The following is a 12,330-nucleotide window of genomic DNA, read 5'->3' on the forward strand; positions in this document are numbered from 1 at the left end:
CACATCCATCCATTTTTTTGGTTCATTCAGAGAAAATCTATTCTGGTTTTTATTCATTGTGAGCTCAGAAATGTGTCTTTTGACAAATCTTTTTGACATTTTAGTCTTTATCTTTTGCACTCCTTGTGAAATAATGGCTTTTCCATCACACTCTTTTTGAACTTTAACTGCTTTTCAATAAGTTCCCCATGCCAGAGCTTAGCTAGTTTTACCTTTTGTTAAAGCTTGCGTCACGCATGGAATAAAATCTCAACTCGTTCTCCCATTGTAAAAGACCACGTGGAATTTTCTAGGCAAAAGACTTTGGAAGTAAATTCAGACCTTTGGGAGCCGTCCCTGATCATTTAATTTGCAATACTAAGAGAGGCCTGTTTCTGCCGAAAAAAAAACTAGGGGTGCTCCGATCACGATCGGCCGATCGTTTTGCGCATCTCGTCAGTAAAGCCGGTTTTCTAATCAGCGGTTAATTCCATCAGGTGCGTGATTTCACATAGAGTAGCTGTTACTACACAGAGCCGTTGTTAATAGAGAAGATGCGCAAATCACGTTAATTTTCAGCGTTCATTGGCGCATCTTCTCAGTTAACAACGGCTCTGTGTAGTAACAGCTGCTCTATGTGAAATCACGCACCTGAGGGAATTAACCGCTGATTAGAAAACCGGCTTTACTGACGAGATGCGCGTTAACGATCGGCCGATCGTGATCGGAGCACCCCTAAAAAAAACAAAATATAAAAAATGGTCAATTGCAAATTTATCTCTTCCAACTGCAATATCTAAAAATGCTTTCAGCATATATAAACTGTGTTTTCCTCTGAGCAGAAGAAAACGCTGAGAAAGCACAAAAAATGCTAAAACTCAGAAATGTAATGTTTACTAAACTGCTACATCGAGTTACAATGAGAAAGTGTTACGTATGTTAGATATTTACATGTGACGTAAAGATCATTGAGAAGTCTACACTGGAAGCACTGAGTTTTACATTTGTATGTAAATATGATGTATTTTGATTACATTGTCCTGAATTTCATTGGTTCCCTGCTCGAGAGGCATTCCAGCAGTAAAGGATGCCAATATTAATCAAAGAATATAAAGTTTTAACACAATACTGCAAAAATAGGCCTGGAGAAAGATGTGTGGGAGGATTTAGACAGAGATTCCAAATGTTATCTATAGGAATAATTCATGGAATATTTTTCATAAAATCAGGTACCAAATCACAAGGCAGAATAAATTGCATAAGCAGCATATAAACAGAAAAACCTGTAACACAGACAGAAGTAGCTCTTTCCAAAATAAGCGCTTGTGAAAGTGACCATCAGTATCACTTAAACAACAAACATAATTTTGTACGTACTTGGTAAAAATGATATTGTAATAATGGTTGCGCTTTATTTTACAGTCCTGTTCCTCATGCACATACTATGTACTTATTATAGCAATTACAATAACTATGTAATAACTAGGTACTAATCCAGAACCTAAACCTAACCCTACCCCATGTAGTTACATTGTATTACCAGAACTTTCTTAGATAAATACACTGTAAGTACACTATAAGTACATGTTAGTACACGTACTGTAAAATAAAGTGCAACCGTAATAATGTTGACGATGATGACACTAGTATTTTTTATACTAGTTTTTAGTACTATCATTATTTTTCTTACTATTGTTATCATTTCTTTCTTTTAAAAAAGTATTTATCGGCTTGTTTGTTCATGAAACGTGTCTGAAACATTCAAGTTTAAAACAAACATTTATTTTGTGTGCACTCTTTTGCGATTTAGATCAGTGAGTTACTGTTTTCCCCTCTCTTCTAGATTCGACCGTACGTGGGCTGCTTGGTTCAGTACCTTCCTGTTCTGTGGAAGCAGTCTGAAGAACACAACATGCTCCGCTGTGCCATTCTCACTACCCTCATCCATCTCATACAGGTACGGCATACCCACGGGACCAAGAATGAAACCGATAACGAGCCTTTGAAACGGTCGAGTCGGGTTGTTTAGCATTCTGTCTGTGTTTCAAGTGCTAACTTGAACGTGATGCACGTACCTTTACCAATGGGGGGGGGCTTATTTGATTTATTTTGTTTATTGTCATCTGTGAATATGAACAGATGCCCTCCTGCCCTGCTGAGCACTTCTCTGGTTTTCCGATACTTTCAGAAGACCTTTATTTTTGTACGATACACTTAGTCCCTTCCTGTTGTGAGTCTATGTACACACATGCGGACAGCGGATTGTTGTTGACGGGTGTATGTGAAAATTGCCACTGCTGCTTCATCTTCCTCCACATGGGATCCTGCAAGCTGAAGATTCCATCCAGTCTTTTTTTCCTTTTTTTTACTTCGTGCATCAGGAGCAGTTTCTGTGTCACTCTGGCCCCTGAGGAGATGAGTGACACTCACATTTAAACCATCCGGAGTCTTGAGCTTGGTTTAACGGAGAACTCCACTGAGCAACACTTGGATGATACAGGAACAACAAGGAGTTTCGTCAAAGCTGACTAAAAGTGATCGAGGATTATCTGCTTTTCCTAAAAAAAAAAAAAAATAAAAAAAAAAGCTTTAAAAATATATATATATATATATATATATATATATATATAAAAAAGAATACTTTCAGTTACTTAAATGCACAATAACTATGAATATTGATAAAAACAGAATTATCTTTTTGCAAATAACAAAATTAATTGATAATTATTAACATTAAAGTATATGATAATTTAATTAAAAAATTGTTTGTTGTTATTTACTTTAGATGACAATAGATACTAAATATATTGTTATTAACAATTATTTAAACATGAAAGAAATGTTTATTATTAACATTATACAATTTTGAATTTCAATTAGGACACATTTAAATTATTAAATATTATTACTAACAACTATTATTGTTATTATTTATAAAATAATTAAGTTCCCTTTCCTCATTTATAGTTTGTATGTTTTAAACGTCTTGAGTAGTCTGAAATTGGCCTTTCAATTCACTGCTTCTCTGTGTACAAATTGTCAGTTATAATTACGTGGAGTTAATGTTTCATTTTGAATTAATTTCATAAAGATTCCTTTGAGGAGAATTGAGCAATCATCAGCTTGAATGAGCTGTTCTTTGTTTGAAAGTGCTGTGTGCTTCAGTAACCACATCTTGCATATTAACATTTCTCGCTCGCGTTAAAGACCCTTCATTACAGCATCTTCAGTTCTTGTAAAGCACAGCCACATAAATCAGTCTTAAAGATCGCCCAAGGCTTGGCTGAAATTTGCATACTTGTGCCAGCTTTGTTGACCAGATCTCATTATTTTGTATTTATCTTTTGCTCAAGCCCTTAGATTTGCATATTAAAATGCCAGCGGTCCTTAAGGAAACCATCTATTGTGTGCGTATCTTACCACCCGCCATCAACAGTTTGCAATTAACCTTGCATTTGTTTGTGTTTCTGTGGCCTCCTCTGCCAGCCATATGGTATCACAGCTGCTGCCCTCCAGCCTGGCACAGAATGCTGAAGAGACAATATTACCAGTGAACATTCAAAGTCAATCTTCCCTAAATGGCCCTATCATGGGTCCATCCCCAAAAGCATATTTTTGGCAGATGCTTCAAAACGGATGCTCTCTTTACTGCACAATCGGATATGATTTGTTGACCTGCAGAAGCTAAATTCCCTTTAGCACATGCCGTAGCCTGCAAAATTATCCATTCTTATGAATGGAGGTGTTCTTTAGGAAGATCTTTTACTAATCTAGAGATTTTTGTAAGCCAACTGGAATTGTTCTTTGGTAAACAAGATAGTGGATAACTACTACTTTGTGGCTGTACGCTGTACATGAGGCATAGCCACCCTGTGAGAAAGTGGAAGACTCTCTGTACTTGTCAGGATATTTCATAACTATTTGGTGTTTTAAAGAGAAAGCACCACTGATAAGTCATGGCCTAAAGATTAGAGAGTCGGACTTTTAACCCGTATTGTAACAGGAATTGTTGGTGGGGGAGGTAAATGTATAGTGCTCTCTTCCACTTTCAATACCACTACTGAGGTGAGACCCTTGAGCAAGGCACCGAACCCCTAACTGCTCCTTGGGAGCCACAGCAATATGGCTGCCCACTGCTTCAGATGTGTGTGTGCACTTGGATGTTTTAAATGTATAGCACTCATTCCGAGCATGGGTCACCATACCACACATCACTTCAATTTAACTTGCATAATATACTTTCAAACATACATAAAGTATTCAAACATAAAAATATTTATAATAGCTAGATCATATGTATTCGGATACAACAGTCATACATCGCTATTAGGACCGTGCGTCATGTGACAAGTTTGCCGCATCGGCACGTGGAAGTCATCAGTCTAAAAGGTCTGCAAAATCAATAAACGGTAAAAATCTAGTAGATTTAAAGACCAACAGTTAAACACTAAATATTGGACATACACCAACAGATTGAATGTAAAAGTATTTCAAACAAGTAAGTTCATATATTTGAAGTAAAGTTAAATTAAACTGAAACATCAGTCATACAGTGCTCCAGACCGCGCACACCATGGCGAGAATGAGATGCGTTCTAACATAACTGTGGCATTAAACTCAAATATCATTAATACAATGATAAAAAAAAAAAAATCTAATTACTAATTTAAAGGGGAAAAAAACAATTGTTTTCTCATTTCCCCAAATCACAACAGTCTTTCTCAGTATTGTTATTTGAAAATGTCACTTAATGTAAAAATTATATTACCAGTGTGGGAAAAAATATCCATTTACCATAGTGTAAAAAATTTTTTTTTTTAATTGTATTCTCAATTCCTTAATGCTTGTTAAAATATTACCATATTGTCTAAATGTTTATAGTAATATTAAAATAGTAATAGAATCATATTTTTTTGTCAGTAGTGAAATACTTAATATATGATGTTGGTGTTTGTTGTACTACTGTTTTAATAATAAATGCTGGTTTTTATTTTGTAATTGTGTCCAGACAAGATTATTCTCATTATGTATTATTTTAAACCAGAAACTTAAGCTTTAAATGAAAGCAAGGTTTTATAGCATGATGCTTTGAGTCATGTCTGGTTAGGACAAGGTGTTGCAGTACAGTTCGAAGGATCATCGTTCAAATTACTACAAGCTAGATAGTAAAACATCCAGACACATGACAAAAAAAACTCAACTTTCCAAACTACCATTGCTCAACACCTTGTCATGTTGCCAAGTTATGACTCCTGGTGTCTGCAGTGTCCTTGGATTTTGTTTGTTGTTTTTCATCATTGGCCCATTGACAGTTACAAACCTTCACCTGGATCCTGCGGATAATGCAGCTGTATCGTCTCTGAGCCCCCGGGGCTTTCCATCTGTGATTCTGATGGACAGCTAAGAATCAGCAGACTGTCGAAGGCAGTCATGCCCTTTGCCGGTGGTCTTTGTGATGAGCCCTCATCAGTCAGAGGCTGAGTGGATGTATCTCACCCAGGGGAGAGCAAGGCTGCTCTCAAGACCAGGCCCTTGAATGAACCCAGAAAACACATGCTGCTGGTGTATTCCTGAGGTTCCCGTTCTAGAGAGCATGGAAAATTTGACACAATATCGCACCTGCTGATATTCAGTGCGAGAATTGTTTTTTGTGCTTGACTGTAAGATGGAGGGAAACTCATTTTGGCAGCATTCCCTTGAAATTCTCTTGACAACCTGTTATCACACTTTTATCTGGAAAACAATTTTTTTTTGCTGGCAACTTCATCGTACAACCTGTTTGTTTCAGCAGGACTGTATAATTCAGCTAATGTTCAGGGATTTTAAAACCTTTGTCAGAGAAGCCAGAGCTTGTTAAATTTTATTCTGAAAAGTTGAGTGATAAGTTTTCCCTTGCCCGGGCTTGATGGGTTGAAATGTTTTTGTGTTGTTCAGGGCCTGGGAGCGGAAAGCAAGAATCTGTATCCCTTCCTCCTTCCTGTTATCCAGCTCAGCACAGATGTTTCACAGCCCCCTCATGTTTACCTGCTGGAAGACGGTCTGGAACTATGGTAAGTCTCCAAGAGTGTGTCTGAGCCAAAGGTTTATCCTAGGAATAAATGTTTCAACTCAATCTTTAGGTCCTTATTCCTTTTGTACATTTCCATTTGACCAAATTGGATTAAAGGTTTAGGCTTTAATTGTTGAACAGAGTTTTGTAGACCAATATGAATTGTGGTGTCATATGAATATGTTTTCAAAACTCTGTTGAATAGTGGAATGTATTAGGTTAACAGGTGTCAGTGTACATTTAATAGTCTTTAAAAAGCTTCCCAAATTAGAAAACGAGAGTCTGAGACATTTTTGATGTGGTGACTTCTTCCAAATGTCCGTGTCTATCATTTCATAGTACAGAGATTTCCAGAACAACTTTTTGTTTTGGTGGTGTTATCATATGCTATATGCTGAAGCCGCACACAGTCTTTGTGCTTTCACATAAGACATGTTTGCAGTGCACAGCTTATCCACAGCTTGTACAACAATTGGTTCTCTGTTATACTGCTAATCCAAATGCTGTCACTGAAAGGCTTTTTTAGCATTGTGATTTCATTTTTAGCATTGTAACTGTGAAAGTAGCATTGTTCACAGTACAGTTGATACAATTCTGCAGACTCAAAACTTGCCCTATACACAAAATGCAGAGGCAACTGCCTCAAGTGCCTTTTCTTTTGCCTTTAAATCTTTATTCAACAAGACATACAGAACTTTGTTTTTCCATCTCCACAATGAGATCCATTATGATGCTTTGTTTTTCAAATGTGAGGTAAAGTGTAGTTTTCTTTGCTTTACCCAGGGCTGAACATCAGATGGGGACTGTGAAATACAGTAGACTTTATATGCTTTTAGGTGAACTTACTCCATTTTCTGTTTAAAACTTTTCAAACACTCTTGGCACCAACTCATCTGTTTTTCTACCAGATGTTGTGGTGATGGGTGATTCAGCCTCATATCTTTTTTTTTTCTTATACATGAAGTATTGTAAAATAATGAAACAAAAACAGCACTTACATTATTAGCTGTGTAGTTCAGAATAATGGACAATAGATTTGGTAGTGATTGAAAAGACCACATTTGTGACAATGGACCACAAAACCAGTCTCTGTGGTATATTTTTAGCAATAGCCTAAAAAACATTGTATGGGTCAAAATTATAGATTTTTTCTTTTATGCCAAAAATCAGTAGAAGTAAAGATCATGTTCCATGAAGATATTTTCTAAATTTCCTACTGTTCATATATTAAAACTTAATTTTTGGTTTACTTGTATGCAATTGTAAGACTTCTCACATTCCAGATTTTCAAATAGTTGTATCTTGGACAAATATGTTGGATCCTAATAAACCATACATCAATTGAAACTTATTTATTCAGTTTTCATTTGATGTATAAATTGAAACTTAAAGGGGGGGTGAAATGCTCGTTTTCACTCAATATCCTGTTAATGTTGAGTACCTATAGAGTAGTACTGCATCTTTCATAACTCCAAAAAGTCTTTAGTTTTATTATATTCATAAGAGAAAGATAGTCTGTACCGATTTTTCCCGGAAAAACACGACCAGCTGGAGGCGTGACGTCTGGGCGGAGCTAAAGAATCACGAGCGTGAATAGGCTTTTGCATTGAGAGCGTTTGGAAGCTGTGACACCGTGAGAAAAAAAACCATCATCCAAAACAAACCATGGCTTACAGTCAGATTCAGCCGTTTATTTATGATCCAGAATCAGATCCCGAGGCTGAAACTGAACGAGAGCAGCAGCAGCAACGACTCGCTCCGAGCGGGGCTCGAACCCGGGTCTCCGGCGGGTGAGGCGGACGCACTAACAAGGAGGCAGAGATATTTTAAGCAGTTTTACTCACCGCCTGCGGTTCCAACACATGGAAATTCCGCTCCATGTAACGTCACACAGAGCCATACTCGAAAAAAACTTTCTGAAACTTGTCGCAAACCGGAAGGAGTATTTTGGGAACAGAAATACTCCTTCAAACGTACAACTTAATTTTTGAAACTTTGTCCATGTTTAGCATGGGAATCCAACTCTAACATTGTAAAAAACTCAGTATGCATGAAATGGCATTTCACCCCCCCTTTAAGACTGGTAGATCAATATCAGAAGACACACCTTTGGTGTAAAAAGAACAAAGGTGTATCTACTTTTTAAACTTGACGGGTAGTGTTTACATTATATTCTCACTTATTTCTCTGGATTCCTTGCTTTACTTTGATACTCTCTTTTGTTTCACATTCTCAGTTTTTCTATACTTACCGTGCCTGCTGTCCATATCCTTATACTGTCACAATTTTATTCTATTTATGTGTCTTCATAAATAATAGAAATAAATGGGATCCCATATCTGGAATCTCAATTCACTGGAGGAGGTGGTTTTATCTCATCTCATTTCATAACATGTTGGTTTTACTAGCTTCCCCTGGGCTGGTTTAAATCGAATTCTGTTATGCCCTATGAAGATATTTTTTGTATTACATTTTACAATTTCCTTTTTTAAAGTGAAATATCTTTGTTGTTCTTGAACAGAGGAATTGTTGAGATGTGTGACTTTTTTTACAAACTCAAGAGATTGTTTTCATTTCCCTAAAGACCCTGTATGTATTTGACAACATGTTTCATGCACCATAGTGCGTAAAAAGTTCAGATCTGTCATAAAATGCTCCAAAAGCCACATGACTCATGGCTTTGTCACCCCTGCTCTCCACACCGCTCAGCAAGGCTGAAGCTGAGGGCAGCACAGAATAATGTGGCATGTACCCTCCTCCAGCTCTTATGCTGTTTTGTTTGTGGCATGAGTTCAACTCTGCAGCTGGCCACTGTGGTGAACATAAGAGGACAAATTTCCAGCTTTCTGTCAACTCTCTTCACTTGCTGCTCACAGTTGTACAAGAAGGTTGCCTGATGGCATACTATTGATGCCTAGGACATCGCTTAAGCAACCAATGTAGATATACCTACACCACCTAAATCCCAGTCCAAAAACATGTTTTGATCGTCCATGATGCAATTTCAGTATTGAATTGGCCTCGTTTTAGTACCAGAGTAAATGAGAATTGAATTAGCCACACCTTCTCTAGAAGTAAAATTAGAATTGGAATGAAAACAAAGATGAATTTGCAATTCAAATAAATTTCTGGGAAATCAAGTGTTCTACTGACTACAGATGAAGTGTCCTGGTAAGAACTCTAGCAGCTGTATTTTGGAGTAGCAGTAGCTGTTTATTATTAAAGATGGAGGACGGACACCTTGAAGCGCGTTACAGAAATCCAGTCCAGAGATCGTGAATAAATGAACTAACTTTTCTGCATCAGAAAGGGGTAACATGTTCCGTAGCATGGTGATGTTTCTAAGATTGAAGAAGGCTGTTTTTGTAATGTGAGAGACCAACTTTGAAAATCATATCTAATAAAATGCTCACTTTTTTGACCATTGAGGAAGAAGTGACAGTACATCCTTCTGGAGGCAAATTTTATTCTAATTTCTAATTTCAGCATTGATGATAATAAATGTTTAAATGGAAAATCAGCAGTTTTGAATTTCTTAAGGATCATGTGGCTCTGAAGACTGGCGTAATATTGCAGTTTTTACTTGATTTCATTTGTTTGTCAAAAGAGATCCTTAATTCAATTCTGAACGGCATGTTACTGTAAAACTAAAAAAAAAAATCACACTTTCATATTTACAAAACATTTAGATGTAGAAAATTACTTAACCATTAGATAGGTTGAGATTTACCCAATTTATTGAGCTTTTAAAGGCATGACTGAGGGTGTGGGTGTCACATTTCATTTGTCATCTTTGTTCAGATAATTCCTAACCTCAGAAATTCAGCGAAAGCATTGCAGTGGTATTAACTGCCCTCAATCTAAATGGGATCCCAGTGGCTCTGTCCATCCTGTCAGATGCTTTGTCCTGTCAGCCACTGACACACGTAATGCTTAAAAGATTTGTGTGACAAATTGCCTGTCCAGATACGAATGATAGCATGAATCATTGGAGTCGTGCCTCAGAGGAACGGAGCCAACCCTTTTTTTATATAAGTGCCAAACATTACACTTAGCCATGCTGTCAAGAGACAAGACGACGTTGAGTCAGGAGAAATCTTAGACATAAATTAATTTATCTTCAGCTCCAGGTTTAAACCGAATGTCCTACATACTAATCGATATTGTCTGGGATAAGCTCAATGCTGCTTAGTATTTACCACAGATTCCTTCTCCAGCGCTGGAATGTATACACTCTCCATCTTAATCTACTTTCTGGGTAAATTTCTTTTCTCTCCGTTCTGTCAGTCTTCTCATTCTCTCCGCCCCCTCCTTGAAGAGGTTTATTTGCCCCTTCGAGTTCAAGGCTTCAGTCTCTCTCTCTCTCTCTCTCTCTCTCTCTCTCTCTCTCTCTCTCTCTCTCTCTCTCTCTCTCTCTAAGGTTTGTTGTTCTTCCCCGCTGTCCATTTATCATTTTGTCTGAGTCACTCTATCTCTCTTGTATCAAGACAAAGAGAGTCGCTGTGTACAATAACCCTACCTGCACAAAGACTCCTCTGTAGCCTCTGGATCAAAAATAGCTTCACCAAATTTAGCAGTATCCATTCGTTTTCTCTATCACCTGTTTTGTTTAAAGATTGAAGATGTTTGGCTTGAAGCAGGCCTTTTTTATGAATTAAAAAGTGTTTCCATGGACACTAAAAGCATAGTTCTTTCGTTGTAATATTACTGTCTTTTGTAGGATTTTTTGATGATGACCAGGCAACATATTGAAAAATGGTGTTGTATATTAAATGAATGCTGTTCTAATGGCATGATCTTTCTCTTCGTGCAGGTTGGTGACTTTAGAGAACAGCCCGGCCATCACCCCTGAGCTCCTGAGGATCTTCCAAAATATGTCTGCCCTACTTGGTAGGTAGTTGCCTCTTTAAGTGTACACTTTACTTTTTTTAATTAAAGATCAAGGTGAAAGCTAGTGCCAATTTAACTGTCCAATGGACATGCCTTGAAATGCAGGTCAAAGGCTTTTCTAACTGAATTTATCCTATCAGTTACATTTTTGTTTGACCCAAATTTTTTAATCATTTTTAAACTGTATATATTTGCCATTAATTGTCTGTATTTTTTTTCTCATCAACTTGCATTGCAAACTATATATATAAAAAAAAACAATTATTATTTTTTTTTTTTTCTGGATCACAAAAAGTAAAAAAAAAAATTCCTGGCCACTCTTTTTCATTTTTAATGGAGGTGAATAAGGTTTTGAGTGGTTAAAGTGCCAAAAGAATGCTAAAGTTCCATTAAAGTAACATGGAAGTGGTTCATACAACCTATATTCCTCACTATATTCCAAATCTTCCAAAGGTTTGTCAGAAGAGCAGACTGAAACTTGTCATTCACTGAAATTTGCCATTGTTTCCCCATGTTTGTTCATAAGAAAAGTAGTGAGATCCAGTTGATCCAGTGGCCACTATTTATGGCACCTTTGAAGCTTGTAGACAGAATTATTATTTCTTACATGGAACATAAAAGAGAAAATCATACTAAATAGGAACAACACGAGGGTGATAAAAGATGATAGATTTATCAGTTTTTATCTAAGGATCTTCTCGAATATAGTTGCCTTTTCAAGTTTGCATTTAAAAGAAATAATAAAATACGGATCGTCCAAAAAGGCATTTTAACTGTTGTATGGTAATTTACAAATCAGAACTTAATTCATCCTCTTCAATTTTCTCACTTCTTTTTGGCTGTATATTAACTTAGTTAACCTCAATAGTTTAATGAAATTTTTTTTTTTTTTTTTTTTTTTTTTTGAAGTCTGTTTGATTGTCAGACAGCAGCTAGTACATATGATGTAATACATTTATTCGTGACTGTGTTATTCAATTAACTGAGCAGAAGGCAGTTTCATATTCTGGTCACTAGTTGTTGAGCTCTTTATTCTGCTCAGTCAGATCCTTTTAGTGGTTGTCTCTTGCTTGTATTTTTAATTCACTTAAATGTTATTTTGGTTGTAATAAGACTGTTTCTCAGAAGTGAATACAATGATTTACAGAGGTATTGCTTCCCTGAAGTTGTATTAGAATTAGACATAGACATTTTATTGGGGCACTACCTCCTAGCCTCTGGGAGGTGTCACACAGAAGTGTTCACTCAAGAGGAGTCCATTTAGCGTAAGGCCAACACCTCTCATAACCTCAGATGACCGGAAAGATGCATAGCCTTCGGAGTCGAGGGTTGGTAGAGGTCAGTACGAGAGAGAGAATAAGAGAAAGCATTTCATTAAAGCATCTGCCGACACATTGAAATTCAAAGAGGGG

The 12,330-nt window shown here is 36.8% G+C and overlaps 1 protein-coding gene across 1 annotated transcript in view; it reads left to right on the top strand.

Annotated features, from left to right (window-relative positions):
* LOC128018500 (importin-11) overlaps positions 1-12,330 on the top strand; it is a 130,950-nt gene that overhangs the window by 63,147 nt on the left and 55,473 nt on the right. The window contains exons 20-22 of the mRNA XM_052604051.1: positions 1,823-1,936; positions 5,914-6,029; positions 10,842-10,918. Coding sequence (XP_052460011.1) covers positions 1,823-1,936; positions 5,914-6,029; positions 10,842-10,918 — 307 coding nt within the window. The remainder of the gene's footprint in view (positions 1-1,822; positions 1,937-5,913; positions 6,030-10,841; positions 10,919-12,330) is intronic.

Source organism: Carassius gibelio, chromosome A8 (assembly GCF_023724105.1).
Source record: "Carassius gibelio isolate Cgi1373 ecotype wild population from Czech Republic chromosome A8, carGib1.2-hapl.c, whole genome shotgun sequence".
In the NCBI taxonomy this organism is placed as follows: domain Eukaryota; kingdom Metazoa; phylum Chordata; class Actinopteri; order Cypriniformes; family Cyprinidae; genus Carassius; species Carassius gibelio.